Here is a 21384-nt window from a genome sequence, read left to right on the forward strand (position 1 = left end):
GGAAAGTAAACACAGCTAACATTGATCTGTCTATAGGTTTAATGCCATGTCTATCAACATCTCTAAGATTTTTTATTAGCACAGACAATAGACATAGGAAAAACTGATTTTAAAATTTTAAAGAAGAGGCACAGGGCCTTGACTAGTTAAACAATCTTGATAAAGAATAAAGTGGGAGGAAGTACTCTACGTGGGAGTAAGGCTTACCATATAGCTATAGTAATCCCAAGGGTGTGGTACTGACAGAGGGACAGACACATAGATAGTGGAACAGAATAAGGACCCAGAAATAGACCCATACCACTGACATTTAACAAAAGCACAAGCCTAATTTAATGAAGAATAACCTTGCAACAAATGGTGTTGAAGCAACTGATGTCCATAGGGGGAAAATATGAACCTTGACCTAAACCTCACAACACAACTTATACAAAAATAAACTCAAAATGGATAACAGACTTAAATATAAAATATAAAATTATGAAGCTTTTAGAGATCAGTATATTGTAGGATACAGGAACCTACATATTAGGTGATTAACTTGTAGAGAGCAATATGTGTATCACTCAAGTAAGTACAAGTAAAACTGGGGAGTCTGAGTAAGGTCAATGGATTGTATAAAAGCCAATGTCCTGGCTGTGATAATTATACTACAGTTTTACAAAATCTTACCTTTGGGGGAGACAGGGCAAGGTATAGAGAGAATCTCTCTTTTATTTCTCACAGTTGCCTGTGATACAATGATCTCATTAAAATTAAAAAAAAACTGAATGCTTAATATAGTACATGTATAACAGCTCTTTAGTTTCACAATGAAGGAACTGAAGTTGGATGGTTAGTAACTAACCTAAGATTACAGAGCTAGTAAGTAGATGGGCTAGGATTAAAAATTTAGGTCTGCATAGGTCCACAGCCCATGAAGTTAATCACAAAACTCTTCTGGCTGATAAGAAGATAATTTAAATGATTTAAGGGTTCAATTAGTTGCTTAGAGAAATAAAAAAAGTATATCATTTCAAAATGTGAGCAAGGTTGTATTTTCTGCTAATATATAAATTTAAAAGCTTTCTGCCAGCCTGACCTGTGGTGGCATAGTGGGTAGTGTCAACCTGGAACGCTGAGGTGGCCAGTTGGAAACCCTGGGCTTGCCTGGTCAAGGCACAGGTGACAAGCAACCAGTGGACAGGTAGAGTGAAGCAACTACTTGTTCCCCCAACCTCCTCTCTCTATAAAATCATTAAATAAAATCTTAAGAAAAAAAGCTTTTGCTTTATGGTGGGGTGATAGGGATTAGGTAAGAGCACAGTATCAAGACAACTGTAAAAATAAGGAATTTCATTCTCAGACTTCACTCTGGCTTCAGATTAAAATAAAAATATGAGCCTAGTTTCAGCAAAATAATTTTATTTCCTAACTCACAGTAAACATATACATCCAATATCTTGCACATTCATAAATGACTTCCCAATTCCATTGACTGCTTTGACATTTATGCATGTACTAAAAGTCATCTTAGTTGAGATATGAAAAAATGCTTTTATATGGATAACACACTAAGTATTTTGGATTGGTCACAGCAGAATTTATTTTATCAGTTAGATTAGTTCTATAACTTTAAAGCTTTGAAAAGACACTACTTTTGCATCTAATACTTCCAGATGACTACGGTGCAGCAATATCAGCTTGTGTTCCAGAGAAATGTCCTCAGTTTTTCTGGTGATGAAACCACTTATCCACTATATTCAGAAAAAAGAAAAACAAATTGAAGTTCTCATTAAGAATCAAAATACATACTTGCTTTAATGTATCCTATTATGCATTACCTTATAACAAACTTTCATACATGCAAAGTTTCCCTATGGCAAAAACAGGTAATTTATCAGTGTTTTCTCCCTTACTCTTGATAAGAATCATATAAGCATATGATTCTCACCAGAAGAACATTATGGTGAATCCTAAATCTATCCATAGAGGGAGAGAACTGATTTCTGGGTGAAGAAGCCTATGGCTGGATTAGGAACCAGAGCCCAGGCTGCTCCAATGTCCATGAAGCATCTACCCAGGACCCAGAGAACAGCGGGTCATGGTTTGGAAATGGCTGAGACTGGAGTTGGCACCAAAGGTGATGTATACAGCCATCTTTCTTCCCACACATACTATGGAACTCTACAAACATTTCTTTTCCTCTCCTTCTCTTTCTCTGTATGGATGTGGTATGTAAGATATATCTACATATACAATTTTCCCACACAGACACATAATGCTCAATGTATTTTACTAGAATATTGATCTTACCATCTGTTGGCATTGTGCAGGCGGACTCACATGGTGGTGGTAACTAAAATAAAATATTAAAATATATTAGCCAAACCCTATTTTTAAAAAAGTATACTAACAAAAACATTAAAATGAATGTGAACAGAAGATGATGATCCTAATTTTTAAGATAAAAATAATTTATAGGAACAATGCAAGGTTTTATCTACTGTTAAGAAATGCTAACAAATTCAAGCCTCTTTTAATAACACACAATAAATAAAATATTTTGAAATAAAGAATAAAAGTTGATTTGTTGTACACATATGATTTCATATGTATATACACACATACATATATATAAAGTTGTAATTACTAACCAATGCCTTTTCCCTTCCAATTTTTTTATCCATTTCAATTTTGTCAGAATTCACATACAAAGATAACTCTACATGTGTTGACTTCATCGTTAAATGGTTATTTTTCCTTTAACTCAATTACAGAGCAGTAAAAAGTAAGATATAGTATTTTGTTTTCCTTATTTAATATTGTAAATGAGAATAAATTAAGATGAACTAGTTCACCATTCTGGTTAATCCAAATCAGATAAAAAATAGTATAAAACGGCCCTGGCTGGTTGGCTCAGTGGTAGAATGTCGGCCTGGCGTGCTGAAGTCCCAGGTTCGATTCCCAGCCAGGGCACACAGGAGAGGCGCCCATCTGCTTCTCCACCCCTCCCCCCTCTCCTTCCTCTCTGTCTCTCTCTTCCCCTCCCACAGCCGAGGCTCCATTGGAGCAAAAGATGGCCCAGGCGCTGGGGATGGCTCCTTGGCCTCTGCCCCAGGCGCTAGAGTGGCTCTGGTCGCAACAGAGCGACGCCCCGGTTGGGCAGAGCATTGCCCCCTGGTGGGCGTGCTGGGTGGATCCCAGTCGGGCGCATGCAGGAGTCTGACTGCCTCCCCGTTTCCAGCTTCAGAAAAATACAAAAAAAAAAAAAAAAAGGACAAAACCAAACTTATTTCTTTGATAAATAGTTTACTACCTTACATGAGTCTTTTCTAGGATTAATGAACAGTACCTAAAATGTGATAACTTTCCCACAACTTGCTATAACCAAGTTAAGTTCCTGTTGATTCTTTTGTGAAAAATGGCTTATGATAAGTACATAGGCTCTTGGTATAGTAGGACAAATTGTACTACTTTACTACCTGCCCAATTTAGACCAGGACCTGCTTCAGCTTGTATGTGAAGTCAAATGTCTGAGTACAAGTGTTCATGGTTTGTAATTTCAGGACCTGACACAGTAATATGCATATAGGAGGTACTTTAACATTTGTTGAAAGAAGTACTTTCTCAGCCCTGACCAGTTGGCTCAGTGGTAGAGCGTCGGCCCAGCATGTGGATGTCCTGGGTTCAATTCCCAGTCAGGGCACACAGGAGAAGCAACCATCTGCTTCTCCATCCCTTCCCCTCCCCTTTCTTTCTCTCCCTTCCCACAGCCATGGCTCAACTGGTTCCAGTGCATCAGCCTGGGGCGCTGAGGATGGCTCTATGGAGCCTCTGCCTCAGGTGCTAAAAATAGCTTGGTTGCAAGCATGGCCCCAGATACGCAGAACACTGGCCCCAGACAGGGGTTGTTGGGTGGATCCTGGTCAGAGTGCACATGGCAGTCTCTATCTTTCCTCCTTTAACTGAAAAGAAAAAAAAGAAAGAAAGAAAGAAAGAAGTACTTTCTCTCCCCACTTAGCACCATATTTTTTAGCCACCAGGTATGTTCTTTTTGAAGGAAACTTTTACATACAGCATCCACAATGGCTTTGGCAGCATCAGGATCACACTTGAAGGGGCTCTCAGACACTGTGGTATTCATGCTATTAAATAAAACAAAAGTAGTCATAAGTTGCATTAACAAAAATGTCTCTCTTAAGAGTTAAAAAACAAACTGATGATGGTAGGCCAGGTGAGATTCAAGTTCGGTTTACCTGAACTTCAAGTTTACTCAAGTTGCAGGATCCAAAAATCAATATACATGAATCTATTTCATTTCTATACATTAATAACTATCAGGAAGCGAAATTTTAAAAGTAGTCCCATTTACAACTAGAATGAAATACTAGTTTCAAGTAGAATGAAATACTTAGGAATAAATTTAGCCTGACCAGGCGGTGGCGCAGTGGATAGAGCATCAGACTGGGATGCGAAAGACCCAGGTTCGAGACCCCGAGGTCGCCAGCTTGAGCGCGGGTTCATCTGGTTTGAGCAAAAGCTCACCAGCTTGGACCCAAGGTCGCTGGCTCGAGCAAGGGGTTACTAAGTCTGCTGAAGGCCCGCAGTCAAGGCATATATGAGAAAGCAATCAATGAACAACTAAGGTGTCGCAACAAAAACTAATGATTGATGCTTCTCATCTCTCTCCGTTCCTGTCTGTCCCTATCTATCCCTCTCTCTGACTCTCTCTCTGTCTCTATAAACAGAAAAATAAATAAGTAAAAATAAGGAATAAATTTAACCAAGAAGGTAAAAGACCTATAGAGAGAAAACAGTATGGTAATTGCATAAAAACAGACAGAGTTCAATGGAACCGAAAAGAAAGCCCAGAAATTAAACCCATGCATATATGGTCAATTAATTTATGACAAAGGAGCCAAGAATATAATGGGGAAAGGACAGGCCTTTCAATAAATGGTAGTGGGAACACTGGACAGCCACCTGAAAAAGAATGAAACTGGACCACTATCTTACACCATACACAAAAATTAACTCAAAATGGATTAAAGACTTAAATGTAAGATCTGAAACCATAAAATTCCTAGAAGAAAACATAGATGGTAAGCTCCTTGATATCAGTGTCGGTGATAAGTTTTTGGATTGGACACCAAAAACAAAGGCAATAAAAGCAAAAATAAACAACTGAGACCATGTCAAACTAAAAAGTTTCTACACTGGCCCTGGCCAGTTTGCTCAGTGGATAGAGCATCAGCCTGGCGTACGGATGTCCCAGGTTCAATCCCCGGTCAGGGCACAGATGAGAAATAACCATCTGCTTCTCTCCCCTGTCTCCCTCGCCCCTTCCTGCAGCCAGTGGTTTGATTGGTTCAAGCATTCACCCCAGGTGCTGAGGAGAGCTCAGTTGGTTCTACCATAGGCCCCAAATGGGGTTGCCAGGTGGATCCCAGTCAGGGCACATGTAAGAGTCTGTCTCACTATCTCCCCTCTTCCCACTTAAAAAAAAAAGAATGAAATCTTGCCATTTATAACAACAGGGATGGACCTTGAGGGCATTATGTTAAAGAAGTCGGATAGAAAAAGATAAATATTGTATGATCTCACTTATATAGCTGACCCTTGACCAACATGGATTTTAGGAATGCCAACTCCCCACACACAGTCAAAATTTCACATAAAACCTCTGACTTACCCAAAACTTAACTAATGACCTACTGTTGACCAGAAGTCTTACTGATAACATAAAGTTTATTAAACATATTTTGTATGTTATGTATATTATATACACTGTATTCTTACAATAAAGGCATGGAAAAGAAAATGTTAAGAAAATCATAAGGAAGAGAAAATAACACTATGGTAACTGCATGTATTTATTGAAAAAATCCACATGTAACTGGACCCATGCAGTTCAAACACATGCTATTCAAGAGTCAACTATACACATACACCTATTTTGTAATCGGCTACCTTGCTGAATTCTTCATTTTTTCTAGAGTTTTCTGAGTACACAATCATATCACCTGCCACAACATGCTCCCCCTTTTCAAATATTCCTGCATCAAAACACATCATTTCTTCATTGACTACTATTTCCAGAACAACATTAGTTAAGTGATGATAGAGGAAATTCTCTACTAAATCTTTAAACACCTAAGAAGAATTATATTGTCCTGAACATGGGCTGGGGGCCAGATAGACTTGGATATGAGTCCTACCTCTGAAACACTTATTGTGGGATCACTTTAATTCAGTTTAATCTCCCCATATCTGTTACATACTTGGAAAACATTTACCACTCAATAAATATTAGCGGCAGTAAATTTCGTGTGCATAATAGATATTGGTTTAGTTGTGATACACCTTACAATTACATCAGAAATTAATAAACTTTTTTTGTGACAGAGAGAGAGAGAGAGGGACAGATAGGGATAGACAGACAGGAAGGGAGAGAGATGAGAAGCATCAATTCTTCGTTGCGGCACCTTAGTTGTTCATTGATTCCTTTCTCATATGTGCCTTGATTGGGGGGGCTACAGCAGAGTGAGTGACAACTTTGCTCAAGCCAGTGACCTTGGGCTTCAAGCCAGCAACCTTTAGACTCAAGCCAGTGACCATGGGGTCATGTCTATGATCCCACACTCAAACCAACAACCCCGTGCTCAGGCTGGTGAGGCCACACTCAAGCCAGCGAACTCAGGGTTTCAAACCTGGGTCCTCCCTGTCACAGTCCGACACTCTATCCACTGCGTAACCTTATTTTACCTATTACATTCTGAGCACCCTGATGTTAGCAGCCTGATCTCACTGTCCCACTTAGAGGTTTAGTTTGTCCTTCTTCAGCATATCTATGAGCACTTTTCTTCTACCTTCCCACTCATTTAAGTGCTGAATGATAAAACCTTTTCGAAGTGAAAGCAATGGTACAGTGTGTTACTAAAACCTTTGGAGCAAGCTGGTCTGCTTTGTGTGTTAAACATGCAAAGAGTCAATACTTACCAACTGATTCCTTTTCCATCGATTTTCTTTGTCACTAATGCTCTCCAATAGTCATGAGTGCTTTTAATAATATCAATTGCGAAGTCCTATAATTTGAAGATATATGCATTACAATGATAATATCAATCATTTCCCCAAAGCCTGATAATTTTGTCTCTTTTGAATCACTTCCTTGGGTCACAAATGGAAGAAAACATTTAAATGAATAAATCAATATCAAGACTGTCACATCTTTAGACATTTTTTAAATGATCACATAGTCTTTAAACGGTAACAGCAGGATAAATTACAAGTCTCAATACAAAGAGACCTAAAGCTACAGTTCTGAAAGACACATTACCTTATTTTTAAATTCTGCATTGAAAGAAAACTGGTTCTCTGGTTTTCCATCAGGAACCTTGTACCTTCTAAACCAGTCCACAGTAGCTTCTAGGTAGCCAGGTTTCAGCCGCTTGACATCATTAATATCTTAGAAGAAACAGATTGCAAGACACTATGCAATTTTTTATGTAATAAAGACATCAAGTACACATTTACTTTGAAAGAGCTATGGGATGGTTAGGGAAAACGTTCAAGATAATGTTTGAGCTAACCACCTTGCTGAGAAGGGAACACACACACACATTCAGGGAAGTATCCAATGTCTTAAAATAGCTCTGACATTAGGAAGAGAATAATCAGTATAACAGTAATTTCTATTTGATAGAAGTGGGAAGAGAAGTGATTGGGACTATATAATGACAGAACAGTTTGGCAAGTGTGAATAATTTCTATGAGAAGAATAGACATACCAAAAAAAAGACAGTTTGAGGCTCTATTCAAGAGGATCATACTAAAAACAAGAAAAATGGATTACACTAATCCATTGATGTGTTACATATTAAATGTGATTAAACTAGTCTAACTATAGTGTTGGCATTCCACATCACAGTGCTTTAGTTCTGGCCCACAGCATGGTGTTCTGTTTAAAAAATTTTTTAAACTTTCTGTATAGCCATCAACAATGGCTAGCCTCAATGCCATCAAACTCAACTTTAAATGACCAAGCTGCCACTCAATCCAAGCAAATAGAACACACAAGTGCTTAAAAAACTAAGTACTTTTGGAAGGAGGAACACATTCAACAACAGAAGTTTATTGATATTTGTATAAAATAGCTTTAAGTCAGATTTATAATATACATAATAAAAGAGTATTGTGCACTTTGTTTCATAGCACCACTAAAAGTATGGGAAGTTTACAAAGTGAACTAGGAACTGTTTAAACACTGACAAAATTCAAGGAACTTATAATTCACATAAAATGTGTCATATAATACAGAACAAATTTGAAAATCCAGAAATCTAACATGTAAGCACAGGGTATTTTCCAACAAATTTTCTCACCAGTTCTCCTATTCTTCAGGCACCAAGTGAGTGTCCAATAATTCAATTTAATAATGACCCTACTTAGAATCGGCATCAGATCCCACAAGTTAAAAGGCTGAACGCAAAAAGACTCACCCCATTTCTGGCAGATCTCAAGTCACCCATACTTCTGACAAGCCACTATAAATCAGGGCTTCCTACAACTGTGTCCTCGGGTTTGATTATCTGTTAGAATGACTCACAGAACAGGACACTTTAGTTAAGTTTCCTAGTTTATTACAAAGAATACAACTCAGGAACAGCCAAACAGAAGAGATGCATAGAGCAAGGTATGGAGAAAGGCAGGTTGCAGAGGTTCCATGTCCTCAGGGTTGGCATGCCACCTTCCCTGCACTTTAATGTGTTCACCAACTCAGAAGGGCTCCAAATGTCATCATTCCGAAGTTTTTAAAGAGCTCAATATACAGTGTGTCCGTAAAGTCATGGTGAACTTTAGACCAGTCACAGGAAAGCAACAAAAGATGACAGAAATGTGAAATCTGCACCAAATAAAAGGAAAACCCTCCCAGTTTCTGTAGGATGATGTGGCAGCATGTGCACATGCGCAGATGATGACGTGATACCGTGTATACAGCGGAGCAGCCCACGGCCATGCCAGTCGAGATGTGGACGGTACAGAGGAAAGTTCAGTGTGTTCTGTGGCTCGCTAAATTCGAATCCGTGACCAAAGTCAACGTGAATATCGGCGCGTTTATAACAAAGCGCCACCACATAGGAATAACATTACTCGGTGGAATAAGCAGTTGAAGGAAACTGGCAGTTTGGTGGAGAAACCCCATTCTGGTAGGCCATCAGTCAGTGACGAGTCTGTAGAGGCTATACGGGATAGCTACCTAAGGAGCCCTTAAAATCTGTGCATGAGCCCACATCGAACTCACTGAATAGGTATGAAACTGGGAGAGTTTTCCTTTTATTTGGTGCAGATTTCACATTTCTATCATCTTTTGTTGCTTTCCTGTGACCGGTCAAAAGTGCACCACGACTTTATGGACACACTGTATATAGTCCCTCCCCACAAAGTGGTGGGTAAGATCGAAAGCTCCTACCCTTGAATCACTTGATTTTACCCTAAGTCACTTTATCATAAACCCAGGTTTGAAGAAAGGAGCTCATCCTGAATAACAAAAGATACTCATCATTTAGGAAATTCCAAGGGTTTTAGGAACCTTTCCCCAGAACTGGAGACAAAGATCAAATATGTTTTTGTATTATAACATAGCAAGAAAAATTATAAGAACTGATTAACTCTCTGATGTGAACCATACCGGACACTGAAAGTTATGCTGGTCTAGACTAAGGAACCCTGACTACCAGACCCAGAAAAAAAAGTAGAAAAAAAAAGAAGTCAATTTTTGTTCCTAGTGATGTCCATTATGTATACATAGACAAAGCCAATGGCCTGCAGGGCCACCAAAACTGCCCCCTGATGCCACATCGAGCTCCTACCAAAGATGACCAATTATGTACTGGTCCTTGGGTTCAGCTTCTAACCAGCCAGGGAGTGCAGCAGCTCACAGCCATGAGAATGAAATGCTCACTGTCACTGATTCACAACTGAGGTGGGAGGGGATCTAGTGATCATGGGTCCCACAATGACAAATAGCATCAATATTGCCAACTGGCTGCTTCAGTAGATAGGCTGTCCTCTTACATGGCTCTGTGTGCGTCCCCTCTAAAGTTGTGGCTAGTCAAGAGCTCTATCTAGAAACTCCCAATACACTCTTCAGCTAATAACTGACGGCAACAGACGTTGCCTTGGTTTGACATTTTGGGAAAGCTGCTTACTATGTGCACCATGGAGCCAACCTCCGAGGAAGTTTCAGGCTTCTAATAACTTCTACTACAGGAAAGTGACACCCTAGCAGAATGGTGTTGATATAAAGACAGGCATGACTTCCCTGTGACCAGAGTATGCCCTGTAGTATGTGTGCTCTTAGGTAAGCAGCACACGTGAACATTGACAGAGATCAGCAGAATCAGAGCTGACCACCAAGGGGTTAATAAATGGTATGAATGCATTCCCGCTGTACTAAAACTTAAAGAAACACAAAAGTATCTGAAACAAAAAATGTCTCTTCATCTTTATTCCCATTGCACTATTAAAAGATTTGGTGTTCTTTCAGTCATTTTTAAGTGAATTTATATACATTTGCAAATATGCATATATTCAAACATATATGAGATCATACTCTGCAAGGCGAAAATAACAGAAAGGAATAATACCATTTCCCCTTAGTGCTCTCTCCACATCTGTACATGCAGGTCTTCCTCACCTTTTGTATTGGCCACTCAGTTTTTCATTGTCTGGACAGTCAATAATATTTCCATCTAACTGTTGATGGTATTTAAGCTCTTCCCAGGTTTTTGCTACGATAAACAATGCAATGAATATCTTTGTACATACATCTTTGTATATATTTATGAGGAAGTCCATGCAATAGATACTTAGAAGTACAACTTCTGGGTCAAAGTGATACTGACCATAATACCAATTTTATATAAATGTTCTAAAAACCAATCTTATTTGGGATATTGGAAAACTATTTCTTGTGTAGAGGGTGAAAGTGGCATGTATCCTCCCTTCTTATGGTGCTTTTTACTTTACAAAGCCTGCTCGCCTGTGGTTTCTCATTTGTCCCCATAAAATCATGGTATTTACAGATAATTATGAACTTAACCAAAGTTATTATATGGTTAATAAGTCAAAGAATCCACATCTCAGTCTTAATAAGATTAAAATTAAAAAAACACACTTTTCTTGGCATTACATGATAATGGCAGAACAATAGTGCTGTGAGATGTCCTAGTTTACACAACTGGGATTAAGAAAGTACAATGCCTACGAAGAAGAATGGACCACTGCCAGGGTATCTGAAACCAGGTACAGACTCTACCACTAGATGGCTGTAAACTGGCTGCTGTAATCCCATTATACATCCATGATTATCAACACTCCTCTCAGAATGAATGTAAAGATGTTGACTCTTGCATAAGAAATTTCAAATTTTAATTTAGTTACCAGAATTAGACCTAAGAACCCAACAAGCACATTGCAACTTACCAGCTAAATCACAATGCTGTCCTCCGCAGTGCTGAGGCACAGAAATCATGTAATTTCCTAAAACACTTAAATCTTTGACATATACACCTTATTAATGAGCAGATAAAACTGAACTTGAAGTTGTTAGGGATAAATGGCCTCAAAGCTTATCAAGGCCCTGGTATACCAGTTGCTTTACATTGGTTGAATCTTTGTGGAGTCCACAAAACATTGTTTTCTAACCATTGGTAACAATAGGTATGAAATACAAGATTCACTGGCAAGGGCATATGAAGATTCTGTCCCCAGCCTAAGATGTTCTAGAGAGTGACAGGAACAGAGTACTTTAAAAAGCATTAGCCCTGGCTGGTTGGCTCAGTAGTAGAGCATCGGCCTGGCGTGCAGGAGTCCCAGGTTCAATTCCCGGCCAGGGCACACAGGAGAAGCGCCCATCTGCTTCTCCACCCCTCTCCCTCCCTTCCTCTCTGTCTCTCTCTCTTCCCCTCCCACAGCCAGGGCTCACTGGAGCAAAGTTGGCCTGGGCACTGGGGATGGCTCTATGGCCTCTGATTCAGGTGCTAGAGTGGCTCTGGTTGCAACAGAGCAACGCCCCAGATGGGCAGAGCATCGCCCCCTGGTGGGCGTGCAGGGTGGATCCCAGTCCGGCACATGCGGGAGTCTGTCTGACTGCTTCCCTGTTTCCAACTTCAGAAAAAATACAAAAAAATAAATAAATAAATAAAAAGCATTAGCATTAATGATATTCAGGTTAACGTCTCATTGTAGAATTCCAATAAGAAAACCAATAGAAATTTCACAGTCTAAAATAGACCAGTAGAAACAGAGAACAACCTGAGGGATGCCAAATGGGAGAGAGGTGGAAGGCTGGATAAAAAAAAGATGAAAGGGCCCTGGCTGGTTGGCTTGGTGGCAGAGTGTCGGCCTGGCATGTGGAAGTCCTGAGTTCGATTCCTGGCCAGGGCACACAGAAGAAGTACTCATCTGCTTCTCCACCTTTCCCTGTCTCCTTTCTGTCTATCTCTCTCTTCCTCTCCCACAGCCAAGGCTCCATTGGAGCAAAGTTGGCCTGGGCGCTGAGGACAGCTCTATAGCCTCTTCCTCAGGCACTAGAATGCCTCCCGTTGCAATGGAGCAACACTCCAGAAGGACAGAGTATCGCCCTCTAGTGGACTTGTCCAGTGGATCCCTGTCGGGCGCATGCGGGAGTCTGCCTCTCTGCCTCCCCACTTCTCACTTCAGAAAAATACAAAAAAATAAAGGTGAAGGTATTAAGAAACAGAAAAAACAGGTGGCTGTGGCCATAGCCCAGGAGTCATCAGACATGGGATTCCAGCCCTGGTTGAGCTTGTTCCACCCCCTCCCCTGGGTATGGCGCTATCAGGGTCGACCCCTGCCCTGAGCTGGGAGGATGAGTGTCTGGATTACTCTGGGTGCTGTCATTTCATTGTATGTTAGAGGTGGTGGGCAGGCAGCTAAGCGGGTACAAACTGGATCTGCTGGCCTCCCTGCTGGACAAGGTCCCCAGTGCCACCAGTGGCCTGGGCCCGTCCATGCCCATAGCAACCTGGAGCTGCTGCTGGAGCTGGAGCATCGCAGGCAGTGCTGCAAGAGCAACCTGTAGCTCCTGGGGCAACTCCTGCAGGTGCTGGCCCAGCATGACTTGCTGCCACAACTGCCACACAAGCAGGGATGCTGATGTCTCCAGAACACTACAACTACGGCACCTATAGCTCTTCCACAGAGGGCGCAGGGCAGTTGCCGTCCCAGTTGGCAGTCAGGCAGTTCTTCAGAAGCTCAGCAGGGACAGTGGGAGACAGGCTCCTCTTCCCCTTCCTGCCCCAAGTGACACTGACAGAATCAGGGCCGGCCCAATGGTCCTCTGGCAGGGAAGGGGCCAGGTCACACTCCTGCAGCAGCAGGAGCAGGCCAGACCCACCTCAGAAGGCAAAGTGACCTGTGACATCTGGCTCAGGGTGCAAGTAGAGTATTGCAAACATGCCGCCTTGGGGCAGGGTGTGACATTTCTGCAACTCCAGGCAGTGGTGCAGAAGCTAAACATGTTCAGGCAGACTACTGCAGTGCTACGTTCCGAGACCCGCACTCCATGGTGTGTGACATCTAGTTCTCGGAGCTCTCCTGTCTGGATGCCATCTGCAAGGACTACCTAAGTGGTGCTCTGCTGCAGGCCCTGCGAGGTGTGTTCCTAACTGAGGCCCTGCTGGAGGTCAAGGGCCAGGAGGCTGTCCACCTGCTGGTCGTGGAGGAGAGAAGGTATGGTACCCAATGGAGGCCTCCTGACCCTAGATCTGGAGGGATTGACCCCAACTCCTAACCTCTGGGTAACCTTCTCCTCAAGAGGATGAAGACCATCTCTGCCTTTAAGGGACTGTTACTCCAGCAGCTCTGAAGACTGAGACACGCAGACAGATGGCCAGGCCCCCTCACATCTGTCCTGTCTTGACAGCTCCTCTGATAGGATGTGGGCTCTGAGGCCTACACCACTTCCAGCTGTTTCCTTCCCCAAGCTCCCACCATCCCCAGCCTCAGGTGTGTTCCTTCAGATCCAGGAGGCCAGGTATGCAGATCCCAAGGGAAGGAAACTGACTACACAGTCACCAAAGGCCTCTTGCACATTGTGTCCTGGACTCAGGGCCATGTGCACACACTGCCCCCATGGAAATCTGCCCTGGCTTACTCCACACAGTTCTTTGGCCTAAAGGCTTCTCTCAGTAAAAGTGGAAACCCAGCCTGGGTTTTTATGGCCCCCACCCTGGGCTTCGGCCACACCACACGCAGGCCGCTCACCTTGCCCACACATCTCTACAGCCAGCCAAGGCTCTGCCCACCATCCTCACACAGACTTTCCACTCTCCAAAACTGAATGTGGACTTGCACAAGGACTACACCCACTGTCACACATGTGTTACCAGCGGTATCAGACCAAGTATACTACTGTTTGGCCATGAGGCCAGGACCAGAAGCCACTGCCTTCTTAGAAAGAAAAAGACCAAAACATGGGAGCTGATGGTAAAATGTAGAAACACCATATCCCTGACCATATAGAACGAGTTTTGCAAGATTTGCAGATGAGTAAATGAAAAGAGTTCCGTAAAGGCCATAAATGTTCACTAATGTCTAGATTCCAAAAAGCCCTCAGGATGCTGCCTTAATAACCTCTGTAAAAGGCCAAGATAACCAAGTACATTCTTTTGCTTTTTGTAAAATGCTTCACCGAGCACTCTCCCTAGATTGTTCCAACGATAACCGAAAGCCTGTTTCGCTTCTGTAAAACTGCTTTGGCTAGGTGCTCACTCCCACCCCTCGCTTCTTTGTGCTTTTAAAAGCAAACCCTTGAGTTCATTCAGAGCCATGAGTTCTTTAGGATGTGAATCCACTCATGGTCATTGGCCTTAGAATAAAGACTCCTTAATCTGACTACTTGATTGTGTGGCAAAATGTTTGTTTCCTCACTGTCCAGATATAACATTTGGAGGCCCCAGTGAGATCACAACCTCTGGGTACATTTGTTTTTTTGCCACACGTAGGCAACTAGCCTCCTCAGCCTGACTGCCGGGAATGGAAACCCAGCAGGGGAGGTGCCACCTGAGACATTTCAGGGCCCTGCTGGTCTTTTCTGTCTAGCCAACAGTCAGCCGTGGACAATCAGCATGTCCATCCACCCATTTGGAGTCATCTAGAAAGCCTCCAGAAGTGAGTAGAGCAAATTTGCTATTTCCTCAATTCGTAACTTGCTTGTGGCTAGCCATTTTGCACCTGTTGTGATTGAGGATAGGATGCAATCGCACTCACACAACAGGCTCTCCAGGTCCAAGACATTGGCAGAGAGTAAGTGTGCTCTCAGGGAAGACATTGCAGGAACTAAGTTAAGTCCCACCTCGGGGTTCCTAGGACACGTCTATTTGTGCTGTCTGTTCTTACTGAGATCTCATTCTTTGCTTTTGCTTTGTTATTCTGTCTCTACACTGAAAACCCCTGAATGATTAGTGTGTGAATAGGGGGTCTCTGGTGCCTGCACCTGAGTTTCCAGTTTGTGGCTGCACCAATGCTACGAGATGCCTAAGCTCCCACGAGGGACACTGCCAGACAGGCACCTAAGTAGCCCCTCACGGGGCAACCCCTTTTCTTGTTCATTAAACTGTGTTGAAAAGTCAAGTGTAAAGTAAATAGTAAATTGTCTGTTTTGTAGGTTCTCTTCGTTTGTCAGGAAAATCTCTGGTGCAATTTCAGTTGGAAATTTCTGGCTTAAAACCAGAGGGCAAAAGTGAAGGGAAATTCGTAAACTTATGGTTTAGTGGCCATCCGCCAGAGCTGAGGGAAACCTCTTCCATCTCCGGGTCCAACCTAGTCAGGGGTGTATACTGACCGGCCTAAACTAAGGAGAGCGAATATCCCAAGGTGGACTCAGCAGATGGTCGTCACTTTTGAAAAGCAACTCTGAGAAAACCGTTCTAAAGCCCACAAATTGTAAAAAAAAAAAAAATAATAATAATAGCAAAGCAAAAGTCACAGAAATATATTGCTTAAAGCTAAAACTAAATAAAGACCTAAGAGAGGGCTAGAGAAATGCAGGGCTGCCACCCCCTTGCTACAGCCCCCCCCCCCCCCCACCTCCTCTGCTTTGGCTCCGGGGAATCACCACCTCATACCTAGAGCCAGACCGAGGAGAAGACTTAGGGAATACTGCCCCTTCTAAACCCATTTTGCCCCTGAGGGAAGTCACCTTTCATAGTTTATGTCCCTCTCTCCTCTAGTGACTTGTATAATTAGAAGGCTCAGAATCCTCCTTTCTCAGAGAAGCCTCAGGCCCCAACAGGACTGTTAGAATTTGTATTGTATACACTTTGCCCCACTTGGGACGACTGTCAGCAGCTTCTGGTTACCTTGTTCACTGCAGAAGAGAGGGAAAGAATCAAAACTGAGGTGAGAAAAGCTGCTATGTTAGGTATGAATAAGTCTGAGGAGGATAACCGAGACCACCTCAAGAAGGTGTTCCCGGTTACCCAGCCAAAATGGGACCCTAACACCACAGCCAGACAGGAAGCTTTGAACATTTTCACCAGTTTCTGTTAGCTGGGATTGGGTAGCTGCTAAGAAACCCATGAATTTGTCTAAGGTGTCAGAAGTTATTCAAGATCCTCAGGAGACTCCCGTGGCTTTCTTAGAAAGACTGCAGGAAGCCTGCAGGGTCTATACACCTCTAGACCCAGAGGCATCAGAAAATGCTAGGGCAGTTAGCTTAGCTTTCATGTCCCAGTCAGTTCCAGATATTAGGAGGAAGCTACAAAAATTAGAAGGCTTCCCAGGGATGGTAATTTCTCAACTGTTAGAAATAGCTCAGAAAGTTTACAATAGAGACACCTTAGAGAAGAAACTGAGAAAATGACTAAGGTAGTTGTAGCTGTTCTAGAACACCAGAATAAAAAGAAAGGGAAGTTAAAAAGGAAGTAACTCCTCATATTAAGAGACTGTTAGAAGCTAGTATTCTTGTTCCTTGTCAATTCCCATGGGATATACCCCTTTACTGCGTGTTCAGAAGCCAGGCACCAGAGACTATTAAAGGATGCTTTCTTCAGTATTCCCCTAGCCCCTATAAGTCAGCCCATCTTTGCCTTCGAATAGAATGACCCAGAAGCAGGCATCTCAGGACAGCTAACTTGGACCAGATTACCACAGGGTTTCAAGAATTCACCAACCCTCTTTGATGGGACACTGCATCAGGACCTGCTCGCCTTCCACCAGGAACATCCAGAATGCACGCTGCTATAGTACGTAGATGATTTGCTTTTAGCTGCGGAAACGGAGGTAAGCTGCCAGACAGCCACTAAGGGTTTTTTACAAACACTGCAGACTCTGGGTACCAACTGTCAGCTAAAAAGGCACAACTCTGCACTTCCAAGGTGACTTATCTAGGCTACCACATTGAGGCGGGGAAGTGTACTCTCTCCTCCAGCCATATAGAAGCTATCCTTCGGATCCCAACCCCCACCACCAAGAGACAATTCTGAGAATTTCACAGAGCAGTTGGATACTGCAGGTTGTGGATCCCTAGGTTTGCAGAGAAAGCCAAGCCTTTGTACTCCTGCATGGCAGGAACCCAAGAATTAATTTGGACAGATAAGGAACAAGAGGCTTTTGAAATCCTCAAAAAGGCCTTCACTAAGGCTCCTGCCCTGGCTCTGCCCAACATTACAAAGTCTTTCCAGCTCTTTGTTCATGAGAGCAAAGGAATTGTAAAAGGGGTCTTGACACAAGACACTAGGGCCGTGGCGCAGGCCTGTCGCTTACCTCTCCAAGAAACTAGATCCTGTTGCATCTGGATGGCCAAACTGTCTCAAGCCATAGCAGCCACTGCCATACTAGTAAGATAGGCAGATAAATTGACTATGGGGCAAGAACTATTCTTAACAGCCCCCCATAAAGTAGAGACTTTGCTCAATGGGACTCCAGAAAGGTGGATGTCCAACACTAGAATCACACAGTATCAGGCTCTGCTCATCGATCAGCCTCGCATCAAGTTGGTCCAGACGCAGGTCTTCAACTCAGCAATCCTGATGCCTGACGAGGATCCTAGCAACCCCTTGCATGACTGCTCTGAGGTACTAGACTCTTTTCAAACTGTAAGGCCGGACCTCACTGATAAACCCCTAGATGGGGTAAAAGAACAGCTATTCACAGATGGTAGCAGTTTTGTCTTGGACGGGGTTCGACATGCGGGAGCAGCTGTAGTGACTCTTGATAAGGTTATCTGGGCCCAAGCCTTGCCCTATGGGACCTTGGTTCAGCGGGCAGAACTTATTGCTCTCACTCAGGCATTAAGGTAGGCCAAAGGAAAGAAGGTCAACTTTATACTGACAGTAGGTACGCTTTTGCTCATGTTCATGCAGCAATCTACAGAGAGAGAGGATTTCTGACGTCTGCTAGTAAGGACATTAAAAACAAAGAAGAAATTTTAGCCTTACTAGAAGCCACTTAGTTACCAGAGACTGCAGCCCTTATCCATCGCCCAGAGTACCAGAAAGGAAATTCACTAGAGGCAAGAGGAAATCGGGCAGCTAATAAGAAGTAGCCCTAAAACCAGTAGGACCTTTAGAAATTTTAGTGACTTTACCCGAACCCTTGTTGCCAGAGGCTCCTTTTTACAACCAACTAGAAGAAGATTTTGCTAACAAGAAAGGAATATCTAAAATTAAGGGAGGATAGTTAAAACTACCAGATAAGAGACTCTTCTTACCTGAAGCCCTAGGATTACCAGCCAGCTATTCAATTAGGCCAAACTAAGCTAATAGAATTATTTTTTAAAAATTACTATTTGTCAGGCCTAGAATCTATTATAGAAAGCATAGTGTTCAAGTGTTTAGTCTGTACTCAAGTAAATGCTAAACAAAGTAGAGAAGTTTTAAGAAATAGGGAAGAAGAGCTTTTCCAGGAGAACATTAGCATAGGGATATAAATACCTATTAGTTTTTTATTGACACCTTTTCAGGATAGGTAGAAGCTTTTCCTACTAGAAATAAGACCACAGTAACAGTTAAGGAATTTCTATATGAAATTATTCCCAGATTTAGCTTGCCCATTAATATTAGGTCTCATAATGGGCTTGCATTTGCATCCAAGATCTCACAGCTAGTAGAAAAGGCACTCAATATTAATTAAAAATTACATTGTGCTTACAGGCCTCAGAGTAATGCCTTACTAGAGAAAGTACAAAAATGAACTGAACTCTGAAAGAAGTCCTAACTAAATTCATTTTAGAAATGGGTGAAAACTGAGTCAATCTCCTTCCCTTTGTTATTTTGAAAACACAGTACACCCCTTACCAAGCAGAATTCACCCTATATAAAATTGTATTAGGCAGGGCAACATCCCTTCTCACTAAGCTCCCTTAGAGACTCCCTCGTAGATGGTGCATTTGGATCTCACCAACCCCTGTAAGTTGACTCTGAGAAGGAAGACATGCCCTGCTCCAGCCACAAACCGGAAGCTGGCTGGTCTATGTATGCCAGAAGACTGAGGAACCTCGCCGTGGGACTCCTTATAATTGAACTTTGAGAAGGGAGGGAAACTAAGGTAAAAAAAAAAGCCAGAACAAGTCATCTTAAGGTTTAATACATGTGCTACTACGAGTCATACAGAAAGGGGTGTAGGTCCCTTTGCTGGAAGAGAAGCTACAAGGTGAATGAAAAATATATTATGCTCAAAGCTACCCCTGTAGAGTAACCTGTAAATATTAGTCATATGTCCGATAGGCTACTCCTAAGTAGGACACCTTCAAAAGGAAGAACGTATATTTTAAAGGATAATTGCTTGTTGCTAGCTTGGTTGTCACTAAAGGTTAAGGTCTTTAGAAATAAGAGTTCTGATTAATTAGAAAGAAATTATATAGTTTTAGTAATGAAAGGTATAAGGTATAAAGATACTTTTGAAAAAAAAAGAGAACAATTAAGTTATAATAAAAGCTAGTTATTTCTGAACAGATAAGAAAGTTCATGAAAGTTGAGGGTTTATGTAACTTGCAGAAGGTTTGGGCAGGTTGTAGGTTTGTACAAAGAGAAAAAAAACAGGTTTAGAGAACAGAATAAGCCTCTATTATATATTCTAGTATATGTTATGCCTCATTTATTTATACAGAAGAAGTAGTTTTACAAAATAGAAAAGGTTTAGCTCCACTGTTCCTCCAACAGGGTGGCTTATATGCAGCATTAGGAGAAACTTGTTGCTTCTATGCTAATAATTCTAGAATAATTAAGGGAAGTCTATTTGTGGTCAGGAAAAACATAGAAAGAAAAAAAAAGAATTTGAACAGTCGAAAAACTGGTTTCAGAGAATGTTTAATTAGTCACCCTGACTAACAACCCTATTGTCTGTGGCGACCAGCCCTCTTATTTTCTTGTCTAATATTAGGACCATGTTTAATCAATTTTATAACAAGGTTTGTTCAAGAAAGGGTAAACTCTATTAAATTAATGACAATCAAAGGGCAATATACAATTATCTAAGACAATAGCGATGAAACTGAATCAAGGATTTGATTAAAAATTAAGTAAAACCAGTAAGAAATGAAATGTAGAAACACCATATCTCTGACCATAGAACAAGTTTTGCAAGATTTGCAGATGAGTAAATGAAAAGAGTTCCATAAAGGCCATAAATGTTCACTAATGTCTAGATTCCAAAAAGCCCTCAGGATGCTGCCTTAATAACCTCTGTAAAAGACCAAGATAACCAAGTACATTCTTTTGCTTTTTGTAAAATGCTTCGCCGAGCACTCTCCCTAGATTGTTCCAACGATAACCGAAAGCCTGTTTCGCTTCTGTAAAACTGCTTTGGCTAGGTGCTCACTCCCACCCCTCGCTTCTTTGTGCTTTTAAAAGCAAACCCTTGAGTTCGTTCAGAGCCATGAGTTCTTTAGGATGTGAATCCACTCATGGTCATTGGCCTTAGAATAAAGGCTCCTTAATCTAACTACTTGCTTGTGTGGCAAAACGTTTGTTTCCTCACTGTCCAGATATAACAGGCTGATGGGAAAGGTCTTTCATAAATGGCTTCAATAAAACTGCCTGGGAAGGGGATTTGGTAGACATCAAGAAAGAAAAATACAAAGTGGTAGTTAGCATAGGGAATATAATCAATAATATTATAATAATTATGTATGATTCCAGGTGAGTACTAGAATTAGTGAGTACTGAATAACTGTTCAGAATTAAACAATTGTCTGACTATTCTTCTGTATCTGAAATTCATATAAAATAACATTAAATGTCAACTGTAATAAACAAAAGTTAAATAAAAACAACAAAACTTCACAGTCTGACTTAGTGTTCTTCCCAATGACTGATGTGTAGCCATCAGACCTGTAACATCTACAGAACTGTTTTAGAGATGACACTCAAATAT

The 21384-nt window shown here is 41.7% G+C and overlaps 1 protein-coding gene and 1 pseudogene across 1 annotated transcript in view; one reads left to right on the forward strand and one right to left on the reverse strand.

The window, feature by feature from the left end:
* Positions 1-1387: 1387 nt before the first annotated feature.
* Positions 1388-21384, reverse strand: part of PPA1 (inorganic pyrophosphatase 1) — a 58210-nt gene continuing 38213 nt past the window's right edge. The window contains exons 7-11 of the mRNA XM_066242854.1: positions 7322-7449; positions 6982-7067; positions 4058-4127; positions 2296-2338; positions 1388-1736 (exon numbers count right to left, since the gene is read on the reverse strand). Coding sequence (XP_066098951.1) covers positions 1705-1736; positions 2296-2338; positions 4058-4127; positions 6982-7067; positions 7322-7449 — 359 coding nt within the window. The 3' untranslated portion in view covers positions 1388-1704. The remainder of the gene's footprint in view (positions 1737-2295; positions 2339-4057; positions 4128-6981; positions 7068-7321; positions 7450-21384) is intronic.
* Positions 12627-14307, forward strand: LOC136313210 (DNA-binding death effector domain-containing protein 2 pseudogene; annotated as a pseudogene).

The sequence above is a fragment of the Saccopteryx bilineata genome, chromosome 9 (genome assembly GCF_036850765.1).
Source record: "Saccopteryx bilineata isolate mSacBil1 chromosome 9, mSacBil1_pri_phased_curated, whole genome shotgun sequence".
Taxonomy (NCBI): domain Eukaryota; kingdom Metazoa; phylum Chordata; class Mammalia; order Chiroptera; family Emballonuridae; genus Saccopteryx; species Saccopteryx bilineata.